At 53.5% G+C, this 19,959-nt stretch overlaps 1 protein-coding gene across 1 annotated transcript; it reads left to right on the top strand.

Moving 5' to 3' along the window:
• Window positions 1–1,095: 1,095 nt before the first annotated feature.
• Window positions 1,096–19,735, top strand: ZNF598 (zinc finger protein 598, E3 ubiquitin ligase). Its single transcript, XM_054390891.1, has 12 exons — window positions 1,096–1,269; window positions 5,388–5,500; window positions 7,117–7,246; window positions 8,751–8,962; window positions 10,432–10,649; window positions 11,701–11,818; window positions 13,325–13,506; window positions 14,023–14,095; window positions 14,846–15,600; window positions 16,524–16,659; window positions 17,440–17,584; window positions 19,136–19,735. The coding sequence occupies exons 1-12, from the start codon at window positions 1,096–1,098 to the stop codon at window positions 19,481–19,483; spliced, it is 2,604 nt and encodes an 867-aa protein (XP_054246866.1). The 3' UTR covers window positions 19,484–19,735.
• The last annotated feature ends 224 nt before the right edge of the window (window positions 19,736–19,959 follow it).

Here is a 19,959-nt window from a genome sequence, read left to right as displayed (position 1 = left end):
AAGGGACCTTTGAAGTTCATCCAATCCAAACCCCTGCTAAAGCAGGGCACCCACAGCAGCTTGCCCAGGAGCACAACGGCCAGGGGGGTGTGTGTGTCTGTGTGTCTGTGTGTGTGTTTGAAGCTCTCCATACCAGGAGGCTCCACAACCTCTCTGGGCAGCCTGCTCCAGGCCCCCAGCACCCTCACACCAAAGAAGTTTCTCCTCCTGTTCAAGTGGAACCTCCTGGGTTCCAGTTTGTGCCTCTTGTCCTGTTCCTGGGCACCACTGAGAAAGGTCTGGCCTCAGCCTCATACCCCTACCCTTCAGATGCCATGTAAAGCACCATGCCAGCACCTCTGCTGCTGGTGGATCGCCACACTGCCACATCTGCAGGACACCAACCCCACCACACATTGTGGCCACAACACATTGTCCGAAGGATATCTAATGCTGTGCTGCCTCTCAGCCCCTGTAAAGGTGCAGTGCAGCACTCAGAGGTGCCAGGCATGGGTCTGGGGTCTCCACTGCCAAAGGTGCCAGGAATGGGCAAGTGGTCCCTATCTCCCCACAGCCAGAGGTGTCAGGCCTGGGGTCCCCCATCTCCCCACAAGCAGGGCCTCCACTTCCTCAGGGCAGTCGCCCAGCACCGCTCGGCCTCTCCCGGGCCCTGCTCTGCTGCCATCAGGCAAGGGGCCGCCGAATGCCACCCGCCGGCCACCGCCACCTCGGCCGAGATCATCGAGAAGCCGCACAAACACGCCGGGCCGCGCTTCTCTATGGTGCGAGGCCGTCGAGAGCCTGGCTAGAGCGGCACCGGCCCCGGGGCGACGCTCTGCGCGTATTACTCTATGGTCAGGAGCTGGAGGACGCTGGGTGACGTCAGCGCAGCGGCACTCTACCGGTCGTAAGGGGCAATTAGTGGCTGAGGTGCCGCTCTAGGTCAAGCTCCTCTATGGTCAGGCTCGGCCGGCGCGGCGAGCGCGGGTGTCTATCGTAGGCGCTGGGCGGAGAGTCGCAGGCCGGGCGGCGCTCTAGGCTGTCTCTCTATGGCGCTGGCTGTTGCTAGGCGGTACGAGGCCTAGGCCGCGGCGGGTCGGCGCCGCCATGGCCGCCATGGCCTGCGGCGCGGCGGGATCGGCGGACGGGCCGTGCGTGCTGTGCTGCGGGGAGTTGGAGGTGGTGGCGTTAGGCCGCTGCGATCACCCCATCTGCTACCGCTGCTCGGTGCGGATGCGGGCCCTGTGCGGCGTGCGGTACTGCGCGGTGTGCCGAGAGGAGCTGGGCCAGGTGAGGCCGGAACCGTCCCTCCACCCCCTTCATCGCACCCCCACGGCCCGGTACCGGCGCCTGTCAGCGTCCCGTGGGGAGGGCCTCGGGCTGGCTGCTGTGGGGAGCGGGGCCGTGGGGCACGGGGAGGCCTCGGGCTGGGCTGGGCCGGGCCGGGAGTCGGGGCACGAAGCAACTCTGAGATCTGCTGAGTGGGGCCGGGGCGGGGAACGTCCCATAGCCCGGAACTTTCCCACTTCATCTGCCGCCCGCTTCGCTCTCGGCGGCGTGGCTGCCGGTCGGAAGGAACGGGAGCCGTGTCGGAAACAAAATAGGATAAAACTGGAATATAAAAGGAATATTTTGTTGTTTTTTTTCTTTCAGTCAGCAGGGCTTGCCCTCCGGAGTTGGTATGACGTGTCTGAGATGACTCGATCATCCTGCCCAATTCCTGACTTTGTTTTAAGCTGGCGGTCGGGGGAGAACATATTTTGCCTTCTTTCGGGGTTTGCTCATGCCCGGCGTTCCTGTTAGCCGGAGCCGTCTCCTAGGCGTGTGCTTCAAAACTAATTTCCCCTCAGCTGGAGGAGTTTTTCTGCTCGATTTCTGTGCACCTCATGTCTGGCCGGGGCGATAGCGAAGGCTGTGGCTGGGCTGTGAAGGGGGACTTGGGGTTGTTTAGTCTGGAGAAAAGGAGGCTGAGGAGAGACCTCACTGCTCTCTACGGCTCCCTGAAAGGAGGCTGGAGCCAGGTGGGGGTTGGTTTCTTCTCACATATCAGGTGATAGAACAAAAGGAAATGGCCTGAAATTGTTCCAGGGAAGGTTTAGGTTGGAGATTAGGAAAAATTTCTTTCCTGCAAGAGTGGTCAGGGATTGGCACAGGTGGTGGAGTCCCCATCCCTGGAGGTATTTAAAAAATGAGGGGATGTGGCACTTCAGGACATGGTTTAGTGGCCATGGTGGTCTTGGGTTGCTGGTTGCTCTCTATGATCTTGGAGGTCTTTTCCAACCCAAACAATCTCTGAGTCCAGCCATGAAACTTCTCAGTTTTTCTCAAATATATCAGGGGAGGAGGCTCTCCCCTTGATAAAAGGAGAGGCCCACCCCCAGCTAAACTGCCTTGGCTGCTCTTTACGTTGTTCAGGTGGTTGGAGGGATTGAAGGTTTTCAACTGCCTGCTGAAGCTCCTCAGGCTTTGTGGCAGCTAGAAAGGTCAGCGTGGATTTTAGATGGAGCTTTTTGGCACACGAGCAGCCTCTGTGTGCAGAAAGAAACCCTGTGAGAACAACTTTGAGGCTCTCTGAGGAGCTGCTGCTCTGCTTCTCCCTTAGCAAGCTGTGAGGTTGCTTTTCATCCTTCAGCCTGCTTGTCTTTGGGCCATGGGTGGACCATTAATCAGGAGTGCTCTTCAGTTATGTAGTCTTGGTACACTCTGGGGCCTGAACTTTGACTCGTTTTACCATTTTTCTTCTTAGGTAACTGTTAAAAATGATCCTTTTGTTACAGTCACTTTTAATGGCTCTGGTCTTTTTCCCTCCCTAATACTGTTATGTCCAGAAAAAAAAAGATCTTGGGGGGCATAAACCCTCTCAAAACTGCAGATGAATGAACTGAATGTTTATGTAGGACCTAAAATGAGGTCTCTTAGTTTGCAATGTGTGTGGAATTAGCAGAGGCAGGTACAGCACTGGCAGGTCTCAGCTAGTGCTCTGCAGAGTAGTGCAGATGAGCTGATGAGTGTTGGAGCAAAGGAAATGAAACTGTGATGCAAATCTCACTCTGAGTGAGTGGCAGCAAGGGGCATGAGGGAGGAGGAAGCAGGATCTACTTGTTATGGTAATAGTGCTGTTTGTGATGGGTAATGGTGGCAGGACAGTTGGGAAGGACTCCTTCCTGACCTGGAAATTCCCCCTGGTGTGGATCAGGCTGGGAGGACCTGTCAGTTTTTGTGGTACTCTGTGTGTGCCATTGTTCTTGGGGCTGCTGGAAGAAAAGGAGCAGGGATCCTGCCCCTCTGCTCTGCTCAGACCTCACCTGCAGTGCTGCATCCAGCTCTGGAGCCCTCAACACAGGAAGGACATGGACCTGATGGAGAAGGTCCAGAGGAGGCCACAGAAGTGATCAGGGGGCTGGAAAACCTCTGCTGTGAGGCCAGGCTGAGGGAGCTGGGGGTGTTCAGCCTGGAGAGAAGAAGGCTCCAGGGAGACCTCAGAGCAGCCTGCCAGGACCTGAAGGGGCTACAGGAAGGCTGCAGAGGGACTGTTCCCAAAGGGCTGCAAGGACAGGATGAGAGGCAATGGTTTGAAATGAGAGCAGAGCAGATTGAGATTGGATGTGAGGAACAAGTTCTGCAGCAGGAGGCTGCTGGAACACTGCAACAGGTTGCCCAGGGAGGGAGCTGAGGCCCCATGCCTGGAGCTCTTCAAGGTGAGGCTGGAGAAGGCTCTGAGCAACCTGCTCTAGTGGAGGATGTCCCTGCTGCCTGCAGGGCTTGGACTGGATGAGCTTTGGAGGTCCCTTCCAACCCAAACCATTCTATGAAATTGCTGGACTCTTGTGCTAAAAAACCCCAATCATCTCTATTCCCTGTTGAGGGGAGGCAGAGTTGCTTATTATTTAAAAGCCAGGGGCAATTGTTTTTCTTCCTATTCTCTTCTCCCCAGTAACGAGTGACAGGCAAGAGGAAACAGCCTCAAGTTGCACCAAGGAAGTTTTAGACAGAATTTATCAAAAACCATCTTCACTTAAAGGGCTCTCAAAGACTGGAACAGGCTCCCTGGGGAGGTGGTTGAATCCCCATCCCTGGAGGTGTTTAGAAGAGATGTGGTGCTGAGGGCCATGGTGCAGCACCGGCCTTGGCAGAGTTAGAGAATGATTGGACTGGAAGGTTTCTCCCAAATAAGCTCAACCTCATGTCAAGTGTTTGAGAAGCCTTTCAGTGAAGACATTTCTTCTGATATACAATCTAAACCTCCTTGGTTGGTGCAACTTGAGGCCATTTTTTCTTGTCCTTTTCTGGCAGTAAGACAAAAGAGGTTTCCTGGTCAGACTCTGGACACTGTCACCTCACACTCACAGAGTTTCTCTGTGACCTCTGACCAGGAGGGGGCTGAGCACAGGGCTCCTGACAGCCATTTGCAGCAGGAGGGGTGGAACTGGCTGGAGATCTTTATGTTTAGCCCAGCTGTGGTAGCAAAACATCCTGTGAGAGAGTTTCCTAATCTGGTTCAAAATCCAAAGACCAGCCCAGGCCAACCCACCTTCATTCCAGCTGGAAGCTGATAGGGAGCAGTCACCTTGGCTTGGCTGGCAGTTGTGGGGGCAGTAACTGGGGGTGGTGATGAGCAACTGCAGCTGACACAAAGCTCTACAAACTTCAGCTTGTGATGAGTTCGCTCTCAAGCACCATTTGTGCCAAGGAGTTTTTGGAGCAGTCTGGAGGAGAAGGGCTTGGGGATGACAAACTCCCCAGGAGCCAGCAACAGCAGCCAGCTGTGTGCTGAGCTGCATCCAGAGCAGGGAGAGCAGCAGCACAGGGAGGGGATTCTGTCCTGCTCTGCTCAGACCCCACCTGCAGCACTGCCTCCAGTTCTGGGGCCCCCAGCACAAGAGGGACCTGGAGCTGTTGGAGAGGGTCCAGAGGAGGCCACAAGGGCTGGAGCACCTCTCCTACAGGGACAGGCTGGGAGAGTTGGGGCTGTTCAGCCTGGAGAAGAGAAGGCTCTGGGGACGCCTTAGAGCAGCCTTCCAGTACCTGAAGGGGTTCCAGGAGAGGTGGAGAGGGACTTTTTGACTAGGGCTGGGAGTGACAGGATGAGGGACAATGTCTTGGAGCTGGGAGAGGGGAGATTGAGAGTGGAGATGAGGAAGAAATTCTTTGCAGTGAGGGTGAGGAGACACTGGAACAGGTTGCCCAGGGAGGCTGTGGCTGTCCCCTCCCTGGAGGTGTTCAAGGCCAGGCTGGATGAGGCCTTGAGCAGCCTGGGCTGGTGGGAAGTGTCCCTGCCCATGGCAGGGGGTTGGGACTGGATGGTCTTTGAGGTCCCTTCTAACCCAACCCATTCTAGGATTCTGTGAATCTATGCCAAGAACTGTGCAGGCTCAGAGTGCTCTCAGTGATTCTTCTGTTGCCTGCAGGTTGTCTTCGGCCGCAAGCTCACCTCCTTCTCAACCATAGCACTTAGCCAGCTGCAACATGAGAAGAAATATGACATTTATTTTATGGATGGAGATGTTTATGCACTGTACAGGTAAGCCCTGGAGTCCTGTCTCTAACCTGTCCCTCAAGCAGCAGGTTCTTATCAGCCTGATGTGGCAGGAAGTGCAGAGTGGTTTTGTTTCCAGGGAATTGAGTGGCTGCCATGTGTTAGTCACCTTAACAGGTGGTAGTGGTAGGAGGAGAGCCTGGAGCAGGGTGGTTGGTGTGGACACTCAGTGCCACAGCCAGCAAAGAGGCCAACTGCTCAAGGCTGAAGTGTTCAATGCATTGATGTGTAGCACAGCAGCTTTGTTCTAGGTGGTTTTTGCTTTAGAAACAGCAAACTTTCAGTGAGGCTTCTCATGCCTTGCCTGGCTGCTGTGGAAACTCAGAGGCTGAATTGCTGTCATAATTCTGTCATAATTGTGTTTGTTGCTGTGCTGCAGCACCATTCATCAAAACCAATTGTCCCAAACGTTGGATGAAAGGAGGAGCAGCCCTGTCTGCCTGCAGAGATCTTAACTCCAAATGAAAGAGGGAAAGAATGAAGTAAAAAGCCAGTGCAGAGTGGAACTCTGGCATCGGCATCATGCTCTGAAAATATTTTTCACAATGTGCTTGATTAATGGAATCCCAGACTGGTTTGGGTGGGAAGTGACATTTCAAGGTTACCTAATCCAACCCCCTGCAGCCAGCAGGGACATCCCCAACCAGAGCAGGTTACTCAGACCCCAAACAGCCTGACATGGGATGGTGCAAGGGATGGGGCATCAACCACCTCTCTGGGCAACCTGGGCCAGGCTCTCAACAACCTCTTCCTTCTCTGCAGTCTAAATCTCCCTCTTTCAGTTGAAGCCATCCCCCCTTGTCCTGTCACAGCAGGCACTGCTCAAAGCCTGTCCTCAGCTTTCTGATCATCCTCTTGAAGCACTGAAAGGCCACCAGAAGGTCTCCCTGAAGCCTTCTCTTCTCCTGACTGAACAACCCCAACCTCTCAGCCTGGCCTCACAGCAGAGGGCTTCCAGCCTTCCCAGCATTGCTGTAGCCTCCTCTGAACCAATTAGGAAGAGAATTAAAAACAGTTAAAAGGAGAAGAGTGAAAAAAGATAAACCCATGCAGAATGGTGTCCAGGGATAGGACAGGGGGCACAAACTGGAACCCAGGAAGTTCCATCTAAACAGGAGGAGAATCTTTGGTGTGAGGCTGCTGGAGGCCTGGAGCAGGCTGCCCAGTGAGGTTGTGGAGTCTCCTGGTCTGGAGAGCTTCCAACCCCAGCTGGATCCTGGGCAAGCTGCTGTGGGTGCCCTGCTTGAGCAGGGGTTGGACTGGGTTATCTCCAGAGGTCCATTCCAACCCCCTCCTCTCCATCCTGTCCACGTCTCTTTGGCAGCACAGCCTGACAAGGTCTCAGCAGCAATTACCATTGCCACAGCTCTTACCTCTCCCTGCTGTCTTCTTCAGTTTCTGGCAGCAGAAAGTAGAATGAAATGGGCTCTGGAAGCTGCAGTTGAGTCTTCAGTGAGCAAGGGGTTTGCTGCCTGAACCTGCTGGCAGTCCACTCTAAAGCTCCTCTCTCCTGCCACCAAAGGAACTTCTGGGTTGCACTTAAAGCATCTGGTTGGTGAGAGGGAGTGAGATCATTTCAGGGAATCTTTCCTGTCCTCCAGGAAGCTGCTGCAGCATGAATGCTCTTTGTGTCCAGAGCTGAAGCCATTCAACACCTTTGCAGATCTGGAGCAGCACATGAGGAAGCAGCATGAACTCTTCTGTTGTAAACTGTGTGTTAAACACCTCAAGGTGAGGGAATTCCATCTCTTCATGTGTGGGACTGCTGCTTTCTGTGACCTGCAGCAGTACTTGGGGAGGTGGGAAGGGAGAGGGGAGCTGAACAGCACGGAGTTGTTCTCCAAGGTTCTTCTCTCTACCTGCAGGAACTGATTAATGAAGCAGGCCTGGAGTTTCTCAGTGGATTATATGTTTAATTTAACCAATCCCTCTGATGTCAGCTCCTCTGCCATAGGGGATACCAAACTTACCTGTCTGGTGGATGGTTCAGAGTCCCAAGCAGACTTTGTTACAATTGTAACCATAGAGATTTGATATTTATTAAGATTTATACTCATAATGACCTCCACAGCTCAAAGTGTAACTGAAGGAACTTCTTGGTGCTTGTTCAGAGAGCAGAAGGCACCCTGGAGTGATGGATTTCTTTCTCAGATCAATGCCATATTTCCAGTTGGATCCTAGACAGGATGAGAGTCCATCTTGCTGGTTAATGAGAGAGAACTATATCTCATTATCTTCTTTATTTGTTCAAGCACATTTCCTGTGTGTTCTTCACTTGATTGGAGAATGAAACTCACTGTTGCCTGCACTCAAAAGTACACTCTATTTGCTCTAGAGACCTAGACCCTGCCCAGGGGCTGACTGAAAATGTGTATTACAACATGCTGGAGAGATGAGTTACCTGGCAGAATGAGTTCTCTGCACTGGGGAGGCCACAGCTGCACTAGAGACAGGAAACTGGGAGAGAGGCCAGTGGAGGGTATAAAGATGCTGAGGGGCCTGGAGCAGCTCTGTGAGGAGGAAAGACTTGAGAGCCTGGAGAAGAGCAGCCCCAGAGGGGATCTGAGCAATGCTCAGCAAGAGAGGAAGCTGGGGGGGGGGAGCAAGAGGCTGGGGCCAAACTCTGCTCAGTGGTGCCCGGGAACAGGACAAGGCACAGAGGGCTCAGACTGGAACCCAGAAGGTTCTACCTGAACAGGAGGAGAAACTTCTTTGTTGTGAGGGTGCTGGAGGCCTGGAGCAGGCTGCCCAGAGAGGTTGTGGAGTCTCCTTGTCTGGAGAGCTTCCAAACCCAGCTGGCCATTGTGACCTTGGGCAAGCTGCTTTGGCAGGGGGTTGGTCCCTTCCAACCCCACCATGCTGGGATTGTTTGATAAAGGATATTCTGTTCTCAAGGCTGTGTTGATCTTTTTGTCATCCTCAGAACTCTTCTTACCCCAACAACTTGAGTTTTGGTTCCTATTCCCTGCAAATTTGTAGGTGTCAGTTGTCAGATTGCATATTTTTGAAGCAAACCCTCCAGTCCCACACACGAACCAACTCTGCCACAGCCCAGCTTGTTGCATGTGCTCCAGAACCCTGTGGCCATGGCACTCTGGGGCATGGTTCAGTGGCTGGGGTTGGGCTGATGGTTGGCCTGGGTGAGCTCAGAGGCCTTTCCAAGCCAGACAGCTGTGTGATTCTTTGGTTTGGGTTCCCGTTTGCCGGGATTAACATGGCTTCTGTCTCCGCTCAGATCTTTAGCCACGAGCGGAAGTGGTACTCGCGGAAGGAGCTGGCCAGGCACCGCATCCACGGGGACCCAGACGACACCTCCCACCGCGGCCACCCCCTCTGCAAGTTCTGCGACGAGCGCTACCTGGACAACGACGAACTGCTCAAGCACCTCCGCAGGGACCACTACTTCTGCCACTTCTGTGACTCTGATGGCGCTCAGGAATACTACAGGTTTGTGCAAGCAGCTTCCTCCTCTTCTTGGAGCTTACCTTTGGGTTTGGATTTGCTTTGAGTCTTGGGGCAGTAGCTGTGGCAGACAGAAGGCAGGTTGGCCACATTCTGCTTGTTCTTCAAATGATGAAATAATTCTTTACAGAGGGAGTGGGGAGACACTGGAACAGGCTGCCCAGGGAGGTTGTGGATGTCCCCCTCCCTGGAGGTGTTCAAGGCCAAGTTGAATGAGGCCTTGAGCAACCTGGGCTAGTGGGAGGTGTCCCTGCCCTTGGCAGGGGGTTGGAACTGGATGAGCTTTGAGGTCCCTTCCAACCCAACCCATTCTAGGATTCTATGATTCACATTGTCTTGTTCATGTTTTTAAAGTGTTCTTCATTAATACTAAACATTACAAGTTACATTTTCATAGAGTCACAGAATCATTTTGCTTGGAAGAGACCTTTAAGATCATCAAGTCCAACTGTTCCATCGAGTTCATCAAGTCCAGACAAGACCATCAAGTCCAACTGCTAGTTTTGCAGCATGATGTCTGTAGCCATCTGGTGTGTTAAATCCATTGCCCCTAAGTTCACATGCAAAGCAGAGAGAAGTAGATTTCTTTTATGAGGTACATTGCTCTCTACAACCTTCTCATTTTCTGCAACTCCCTGAAAGGAGGTTAGAGGCAGGTGGAGATTGGTCTCTTCTCCCAAGGAACAAGTGACAGGACAAGAGGAAACGGCCTCACGTTTTCCCAGGGGAGGTTTAGGTTGGACATGAGGAACAATTTTTTTCCCCCAAAGCGTTGTCAAAGCTTGGCCCAGGCTGCCTGGGCAGTGGTGGAGTACCCACCCCTGCAGGGGTTTCAGAGCTGTGGAGATGTGGTGCTGAGGGCCATGGTTTGGTGGTGCCCTGGCAGTGCCAGGTTAATGTTTGGACTTGATGATCTTAAAGAAGTTTTCCAGCCTAAATGATTCTGTGATTCTCTGATTCTGTAGGCCTTGGGTACAGCTGGATGTGAGGAAGAGGTTAAGTTTAGCAGGTTTAGAATCATAGAATGGCTTGGAAGGAACCTTAAAGATGTCCAATTTCGACCCCACCTGCCATGAGCAGGGACAGCCCAGGCTGCTTAAGACATCCCACCTGGCCTTGAACACTTGCAGGGATGAGGCATCCACAGCCTCCCTGGGCAAGCTGCTCCAGTGTCTCACCATCCTTATACTAAAGAACTTCTTCCTGAATCATAGAATTGTTTGGGTTAGAAAAAATCTCCAAGGTGTCAGACTAAGACCACCACGGCCACTAAAGCCTGTCCCAAGTGCCATGGCCACATGTTTCTGGAACAGCTCCAGCGATGGTGCCTCCAGCACCCCTCTGGGCTGCCTGTCCCAGTGCCTTGACTGCTCCGGCAGCACAGAAACTGCTCCCCAAGGCCACGCCGAGCCCTGGCCGGCAGCGTGTGAGGTGCAGCCCTTCTGTGTTGGCAGTGACTACGAGTACTTGCGGGAGCACTTCCGCGAGAAGCACTTCCTGTGCGAGGAGGGCCGGTGCAGCACCGAGCAGTTCACCCACGCCTTCCGCAGCGAGATCGACTACAAGGCTCACCGCAGCGCCTGCCACAGCCGCAGCCGCGCCGAGGCGCGCCAGAACCGCCACATCGACCTGCAGTTCAGCCTGGCCCCACGCCACCCGCGCCGCCCCGATGGTGAGTCTGCCCCGGGCCGCGACCTGCCCGGAGTCCTGCACGGGCACCGCTTGAGATCTGAACGCTTGCGGCGGAGGAACATCCAGCTCCTGCCATCAGAGGATGGTCTGCCTTGGAAGGGACCTCCGGAGGGCATCCAGTCCGCCCCCTCTGCAGCAGGGACATACTCCACTAGAGCAGGTTGTCCAGAGCCCTGTCCTGCCTCACCCTGGATAGCTCCAAGGATGGGGGTCTCTGCCTCCATCAAAGAGTTTCTCCAGAGTGATGAGTCCAAGTTCAACAAGTTCAAAATTCATTCTGGGCAGTTCAGGCAGGTGAGTGGGCAAGGGCCTTTGGGGAGAGCTGGGTGGTTAAGGTCCCTTCCAACCCAAACCAATCCATGGTTCTGTGCATTTTGGAGTCTCAAAAACTTCCTCTGGGAGTCATGGGATGGTGGGGGTTGGAAGAGACCTCCAGAGATCATCCAGTCTAACCCCCTGCCAGAGCAGCATCACCCAGGGCAGGTCATACAGGAACACATCCAGATGGGTCTGGAAAGTCGCCAGACCAGGAGACTCCACAACCACTCTGAGCAGTCTTCTCCAGGGCTCCAGCACCCTCACATCAAAGTTTCTCCTCCTGCTCAGTTTGTGCCCCTTGCCCCTTGTCCTGTCCCTGGGCACCACTGAGCAGAGTCTGGCCCCAGCCTCTTGCCCTCCAGCCTTTATCTCTTGCTGAGTATTGCTCAGATCCTCTCTGGGGCTGCTCTTCTCCAGGCTCTCAGTCCCAGGGCTCTCAGCCTTTGCTCCTCACAGAGGTGCTTCAGGACCCTCAGCACCTTTCTAGCTTCCACGGAACTATCTCCAGCAGTTCCCTGTTTGTACTGAACTGGGGAGCCCAGAACCTGACCCAGTACTCCAGCTGTGGCCTCAGCAGGGCAGAGTAGAGCTGGGGGAGAGCCTGTGTCCCCCCAAATCCAGACAGATTTGTTTGCAGGAGTTTATTTTCCCTTTTGTCAGCACAGGCTGATGCCAGGATTAGACAATAACTGAGGCCCATTGCTCCTGTCCAGGTGTCATAAGTGGAGAGGACTATGAAGAAGTGGACAGGTACAACAGGCAGGGGAGGGCCAGCAGACTGGGTGGCCGAGGGAGTCAGCAGAACAGAAGAGGCAGCTGGAGGTACAAGAGGTGAGTGGTACAAGGGTCTGTGGGGCTTTATTGCTGCTTAGTGTTGGGGTTTTATTCCAAATTAATATTTTGGTGGAGCAGGGGAAAGGGAGTGGGTACAAACCTTGTTGAGAGCAGAGTTAGCTTTCAGGCCAAGCCTGTGTGCTGTCTGCATGCCTGGTGGGAGTTAAATTGCTCTGGGTGAAGAAGTTTCAGCTCCCTTGTGGTGAGATGGGAAGCAGACATTGTCATCCTCAACTTGTGGTTAAATACTCAGAATCCTAAATCAATTTCAGGAATTTTTAATGCTAAGCTTCTTAAATAGGATCATAGGTTGGAACCCAAAGATCATCCAGTTCCACCCTCCTTGCCATGGGCAAGGACACCTCCCACTAGAGAAGTGGCTCAGCTGGAAGGTGTCCGTGCCATGGAATTCCAATGTCAATGTGACTCCAGTCATGGAATCCCAGAGGGGTTTGGGTGGGAAGGGACCTGTAAAGCTGATCTGGTGCAACCCCCTTGCAGTGAGCAGGGACAGCTGCAACCAGATGAACTGCTCAGACCTCCTGGACATCAGCCATGGGTACCCTCAGCTCCCACAGCTCTTCCTGGAGCTTTGGAGCACCATTGAGGGTCTGCTGCAGGAACAACCCCAAGGTGCTGTGTGTGTGGGTCTAGGCCAGGCTGCTCAAAGCCTCAGGGAGGAAGCATCCACAGCCTCCCTGGGCTGCCTGTTCCAGTGTCTCCCCACCCTCACCAGAAAGGATTTCTTTCTAATCTCCAGTCTCAATCTCCCCTCTTCAATTCAAATCCATTCCCTCTCAGGATGTTGTGAAGTGAGTGGTGAGTGTTTGCAGGGAATGGACTTCTTGGTGTGGGTCATCATGAAGCTCCTCTCTAAGGACCATGCTTCTCACTGAATTAACAGATCTCTCTGTGGCCAGACTGAGTGCTTTGGAAAAAGAAGAGGGTTAAGTATTGAAATGAAATGCTGCACCTCCACCTCTCTTCATCCACACAAGACCTTAACCTTTTTTTTTTTTTTTTCACATGCTGCACATCTCCTTTCCTTTTCCTTGCTGGATGATGAACTGGTTCATCAGTGGTGGCAAGAAGTCCACCTGAAACCCTTCCCTGTGTTGGTGTTGCATGTGGGTGATGCATGTGTTGAGAGTTCATGACCAGCCATGCTTCAGAAGATGCCTGTGGCCCACAGGTGTGGCTCCATGTGTTTGGAAACAAGCAGGACAGCCAGGGAGCCCCATCCATCCCTGCTGCTGTCTCTCCCAGTTCACCCCCGGTTTCTCCTGGCCTGGATTGTTAGCAGCACACCCAGAATTTGCAGACCCCGGGGGTGAATGTTGCTGTCACCACCAGGGAGGTGGTTTGGTGTGGTGGGGTCGGTGTAGCCTTCTCAGCAGGTGGCAGCACTGGACCAGGGATGGTCGTCGGAGCTGGAGCTGGAGCGAGACAAAGCTGCTCCTTGATCCATGCTGTATGACCAAGGGAAGGTGTCCTGTCCTGCAGGGAGGAGGAAGACAGGGATGTGGCAGCAGCAGTCAGGGCATCAGTAGCAGCCAAACGGCAGGAGGAGAATAAACATGTGGAGGAAAAAGAGGACAGCAGCAGCCGAGGCAGAAAGGAGGAGCTGAGGGATCCTGAGGTGCTCAGCTCCAAGCGTGTGCCAAAGTCTTCAAATGATGCTGCAGGTGAGTGCTGAACAAGACCTGCAGCTGCAGGGAGGTGTGATGGGTCTGGAGATCAGCCTGAGGGAAGTGGAAGAATCTTGTGGTGTTCTTGGAAGCTGATGGACATGGATGGAGCTGTGGAGAGTTAACTCAGCCATGGGCTGGTAGAGCAATCAGAGAACTGCAGAGTGTTTTAGGCTGGAAGGGACCTTTAAGATCAAGTAGAAGCAAAGAGCCAGGGGGCGTGGAGACCTGGGCCTGGGGCAGGTGCCCCCCCAAAGTGCTTGCCAGACAGTGTGTTGCTCAGCAGTATCCTGCATTTCCTGTACACTGCAGCCAGGCTGGGATGACATCATGGTGACTGAGGGAAATGGGGATGTATGGATTTAAAGTGTCCTTTTGGAATGTCACAGCTGACATCAGCTGCTGAAAATAGGACTTGTTAACAGTGCTGTCATCTTCACTGGTGGCTCCTGCTCTGGAGTGAATGATTTTAACTGTAACCATTCTTTGCTCTTTTTGTCACTCCTCCAAAAGAAGCAGCTGCCAACGGTGCTTTAAGCCAAGATGACTTCCCAGCAATTGGTTCAGCAGTGGGAGCTCTACAAGGGTAAGTTGAGGGAGGGCTGCAGTGATGAGAGAGGAGACTGAGAAACTCACTGATGTTCTCCATCTCTGGAGAAGAGGATTTTACAGATCATTTAAACCACAAATGCTTCCCCCTTGCCCTGGCCCCCTTCTGCTTCAAGCTGCTCCTGTGCTGGTCACCTGCATGAGCAGTGTCAGCTGTTGCTTCAGGCCATGGCTGGATCTTCTTGGGGGCAATTTCAGGGAAGTTCTCTCTGTAGAATCACAGAATGGTGATCAGCCTTGATGGCTGATCCTGAAGGAGCCCTGTAGTGCAGGTTCTAAAATTCCTCATCTCCTGAAGCATTCTGTTCAGAATGATGTCTTTGGAGGACGTGGCAGCTCGAATGCACCCCTGTGTGGAGCTCTGGTGAGGTGTGCTGAGGCAGTTCTGCTCACACAGCAAGGCTGCTGTGACATCTTGAGGAGCCCCCAGTGTGCAAGCCCAAGTGACTCTCCCCCCTGTTAACAGTTCGTCATCATCACAGAATGGCTGGAGTTGGAAAGGACCTTGTAGATCATCCAGTTCCAACCCCCTGCCATGGGCAGGGACACCTCCCACCAGCCCAGGTTGCTCAGGGCCTCATCCAGCCTGGCCTCGAACACCTCCAAGGAGGAGGCAGCCAGCTGGGGCACTTGTGCCACCCTAAGTGACAGTGTGGGGGCTGGGACATGGAGCTTATTCTGCCTGTGCAGCACTGCTCTATCTGGCTGTGTTTTCCCTTCCTCCCAGCCCTGCCCAGCTCTCAGCAGTTAAGCTAAAAGAAGAAGATTTCCCAAGCTTGTCACCTGCAGCACCCAGCACCATCTCCTCAGGGATCTCCTTGACCTACACAGCCACTGCGAAGAAAACTGCCTTCCAGGAAGAGGATTTTCCAGCCTTGGTGTCCAAGATGAGGCCCAACAACAAAACAATCCCCAGCATCACATCTGCATGGAACAATGGTTCCAGTAAGAACGTGGTCAAAGCCATGAGCACCCCCTGCATCGCCCAGCCAGCCAAGAAGCCTTCCCTGAACACCTCCAAGGGAAGCAGGAAGAACAATAAACTCTCTCAGTCAGACGAGGAAGATGCTGGTAGTGGCTTGACGACCCAGGAGATCAGAAACACACCAACCATGTTTGATGTTTCGTCCTTGCTGGCAGCTTCTACCTCACAAACTTTAACCAAGGTGAGCAAGAAGAAGAAGCTGGTGGAGAAACAGAGACCATCGTCCCCACACCCCCCACCGGAGACGTCCCCCAGGTCGGCGGCCGAGAAGCTGCCCGAGGCAGAGCGGCCATCGAGTGCCTGCTCAGCTCTGCACGCCTCTGACAGACCCTCAGCCATCATGAATGGCCATCTGGAGAAGTCACTGAGCATCTGCAGTACCCCCAAAGAGCCTCCTGGCCTTAAAAAGCCCACAGTGACTAGCAAATGCCCTTTACCTCAGGAAGACTTCCCAGCTCTTGGGAGCTCAGGGTCTGCTCGGATGCCCCCACCACCAGGTAAGCACCGTGGGCCAGCTTTGTGTGGGGGTGGCTTGGAGAAACCTGGCATGAGGGTGAGGTGTATCAATGCCTTCTGACTCTGAGGAGCTCCTCTGCCACCTAGGTTAGGCTTGAGCTTTGAAATGGCAGTCTGGGTGACATGGATGGGCTCACAAGAGTTGAGGCTGATCAGTGTGGAGAAAGGAAGGTTCTGAGGGGACCTTAGAGCAGCCTTACAGTACCTGAAGGGGCTACAAGAAAGCTGGGGAGGGACTTCTGTAGTGATAGGATGAGAGGAAATAGATTGAAGCTGGAGGAAGGCAGAGTTATACTGGAGGTTAGGGAAGGAGTTCCTTCCAGTAAAGGTGGAACAGGTTGCCCTGGAAGGCTGTGGATGCCCCCTCCCTGAAGGGGAGGACAAGCTGGATGAGGCCTTGAGCAGCCTGGGCTGGTGGGAGGTGTCCCTGCCCATGGCAGGGGGTTGGAACTGGATGATCTCTAAGGTCCCTTCCAAGCCAACCCATTTTGTGATGTATCCTGGTGATAAAGATGTGCAGGACAGTGTGGGCAGGACGGAGCCAGGCTCTGCTCAGAGATGTCCAAGGACAGCACAAGGGGCATTGGGGGCAAGCTGCAGCAAAGGAGGTGCCATGGGAAGAGAAGGGAAAACTTTGTCACTGTGAGGGTGCTGGAGCCCTGGAGCAGGCTGCCCAGAGAGATTGTGGAGTCTTCTTCTCAGCAGACGTTCCATCGCCCCTGGATGTGCTCCTGTGTGACCTGCTCTGGGTGATGCTGCTCTGGCAGGAGGGTTGGACTGGATGATCTCCAGAGGCCTCTTCCAACCCCTCCCATTCTGTGACCCTGTGTAATTTTAGGTGGTGGTCTGTGAGTGCCATAGGTACCTGCTCTAACTTCCTGCCCCTTACCTGCTTTCCTTTCAGGCTTTAACACTGTGGTGCTATTAAAGAGTCCTCCTCCACCTCCAGGACTGTCGGTGCCTGTCAGCAAACCCCCCCCAGGCTTTGCTGTCCTCCCATCCACCAATGTCTCTGAACCTGTCACTACAGCTTTGAAGGAGTAAGTACAAATCCTTGGAATTGGAGATACGTTATGCATTACCCCTTGCTTATGTCAGATGAGGTCCAACCAAGACATGAAGTGCTCCAAGAGGATTATTTTCAACAGGTGCTGCCACAGAGACGAGCCACAGAGTGGTTCCTCTGGGAGAGACAAGGGCTCTTTTGGACTGGATTCAGGAGAGTTGTGTGAAGTAAAGCACAAGAGTTGTGTGGCTGCAGGTCTCAGGGGATGAGAACCTCTTAGGCAGCTCAGACTTTTGGCTTCTCTAGATTACAGTTTTTTTGAGAACCATTTGCAGCTTCAACCTATTTCTCTCACCCTTTGTATTGATTCCCAGTTCCAGAAGCAAGGTGCTGAAGCACTGTCTTCCTTGGTGACCTCTGAACACTTTCATTTCTTGATCTTTCCAGGAGCTGGTTTTTGGCCAGGGCCCTTCTGGGCTGGAGAGAGGAGTCTGTGGGGAGAGGGGACGATCTGTGTAAGCTGAACACAGACAGCTGAAGGGATCTGTTGGGTTTGTTCATGGCATGGGCTCTGCTCATAACCTTTTGGTGCACCTGGCTTCCAAAGTGCCTGGTCAGAACTGTTCAAGTGGCATTTTAAATGCTCTGTGCAGGTAGAGCTGGAGTCTGCAGTCCCACAGGACACGTTTTGTAGTCCTCCTGCTGCTTGTAGTTGGGAGGAGAAGGAGAAGTAGAGAACAGCCACATCCTGTATCTCCTGCAGTGTCTGTGTAGCATGAAGCACCATCAGTCACTCTTGGTCTCTCCAAAGCAGGCCAAAATCCTGTCATGGATCCTACTTGATACCTGAAAACTTCCAGCAGAGGAACATCCAACTAATACAATCCATCAAAGAGTTTCTCCAGAGTGATGAGTCCAAGTTCAACAAGTTCAAAACTCATTCTGGGCAGTTCAGGCAGGTGAGTGGGCAAGGGCCTTTGGAGAGAGCTGGGTGGTTAAGGTCATTTCCAACCCAAACTAATCCATGGCTTTATTCTTTATTGACCTTTATTGATCTTTATTGATGATCTGGATGAGGGGATTGAGTCCATCATCAGTAAATTTGCAGATGACATCAAGATGGGAGCAGGTGTTGATCTGTTAGAAGGTAGAAGGGTTCTGCAGAGGGACCTTGACAGGCTGGACAGATGGGCAGAGTCCAACAGGATGGCATTCAACAAATCCAAGTGCCAGGGGCTGCACTTTGGCCACAACAACCCCATGCAGAGCTACAGGCTGGGGTCAGAGTGGCTGGAGAGCAGCCAGGCAGAAAGGGACCTGGGGGTACTGGTTGACAGCCACCTGAACATGAGCCAGCAGTGTGCCCAGGTGGCCAAGAGAGCCAATGGCATCCTGGCCTGCATCAGGCATAGTGTGGCCAGCAGGAGCAGGGAGGTCATTGTACCCCTGTACACAGCACTGGTTAGGCCACACCTGGAGTACTGTGTCCAGTTCTGGGCCCCTCAGTTTAGGAAAGATGTTGAATTGCTGGAGCATGTCCAGAGAAGGGCAAGGAGGCTGGGGAGAGGCCTTGAGCACAGCCCTATGAGGAGAGGCTGAGGGAGCTGGGGGTGTTTAGCCTGGAGAAGAGGAGGCTCAGGGGAGACCTCATTGCTGTCTACAACTACCTGAAGGGAGGTTGTAGCTAGGAGGGGGTTGGTCTCTTCTCCCAGGCAACCAGCACCAGAACAAGAGGACACAGTCTCAAGCTGCACCAGGGGAGGTTTAGGCTGGAGGTGAGGAGAAAGTTCTTCACAGAGAGAGTGGTTGGCCATTGGAATGTGCTGCCCAGGGAGGTGGTGGAGTCACCATCCCTGGAGGTGTTCAAGAGGGGACTGGACGTGGCACTTGGTGCCATGGTTTAGATAGTCATGAGGTTTAGGGTGACAGGTTGGACTCGATGATCCTTGAGGTCTCTTCCAGCCTTCTTGATTCTATGATTCTATGATTCTATGGTTCTGTGCATTTGGGGTTCTCAAACCCTTCCTCTCTGGAAGAATCATGGAGTGGTGGGGGTTGGAAGGGACCTCCAGAGATCATCCAGTCCAACCCCCTGCCAAAGCAGGGTCACCTGGAGCAGGTCACACAGGATGCTTACAGTTAGCAAAGGAAGTGTTGGTTCACAGAGTGCTGCACAGCCTGAGCAGGCGGCAGGTTCTCACCAGAATCCTAGAATGGGTTGGGTTAGAACGGACCTCAAAGCTCATCCAGTCCCAACCCCCTGCCATGGGCTGGGACACCTCCCACCAGCCCAGGCTGCTCAGGGCCTCATCCAGCCTGGCCTTGAACACCTCTGGGAGGGGGTAGCCACAGCCTCCATGGGCAACCTGTTCCAGTGTCTCCCCACCCTCACTGCAAAGAATTTCTTCCTGAGGGCAGCCTAAATCTGCCCTCCTCCAGCTTCAATTCACTCAAGCTTCTTCTTACCCCATTTCTTGCTTCTGCTAACCCTGGACTCTCTTCCACGCCAGGGTCTGATCTCTGCCGCCCAGTATTACAGGAGCTGCCGAGAGCTGCTCGGGGAGAACTTCAAGAAGATTTTTAAGGAGCTCCTGGTGCTGCTGCCTGACACAGTTAAACAACAAGAACTTCTTTCTGCTCACAATGATTTCAGAGTCAAGGAGAAGCAAAGCTCCAACAAACCCAAAAAGAACAAAAAGAGCGTTTGGCAGACGGACTCCAACCTCGACCTCGACTGCTCCATCTGCCCCACCTGCCAGCAGGTGCTGACTCAGCAGGACCTTGTCACCCATAAGGCTTTGCACCTGGAGGATGAGGAGTTCCCCTCCTTGCAGGCCATCAGCAGGATCATCAGTTAGCTGTCCCCAGGAACCAGGCACTGCGGCGAGGCGAGGAACCTGCACTTTCTGGGCTCGAGGTGTGGTGGTGGTGGTGCTGCTGCCAGCCACAGTGCTGGGCCAGGAGCTGGACGTGGAGCTGGGGAGGGGGTCTGGTAGAGAACCCCCTCAGTGCTATTCATTAATAAAAGAAAAGAAAAGGGGTGGTGGGACTGTGCGAGTTCATGGTGACATCCCAAAAGGTTGAGCTTCCACAGGCCTTGGGTAGAATTTAGGCTGAAGGGGTAGGGAGGGACAGGCAGGGGGCACAGGCTTGGGGCCACCTTGCTCCTGTAACACACAGCAGCTGAGGAGATGCTTTCTGATCTGATGGCTGGCAGGGGACACAATAAGGAAAATAAAGATCTGGCTTGGGGATTTCTATTTCATTTTTGGGGAGTTGGGTTGGAGTTGCCTTGGATAGGGGTTGGGGTTTGGTCAGGCTGGGTTTTAGTTGG

This window comes from Indicator indicator, chromosome 22, assembly GCF_027791375.1.
Source record: "Indicator indicator isolate 239-I01 chromosome 22, UM_Iind_1.1, whole genome shotgun sequence".
Classification (NCBI taxonomy): Eukaryota; Metazoa; Chordata; class Aves; order Piciformes; family Indicatoridae; genus Indicator; species Indicator indicator.
This window is presented reverse-complemented; position numbering and strand designations above follow the sequence as displayed.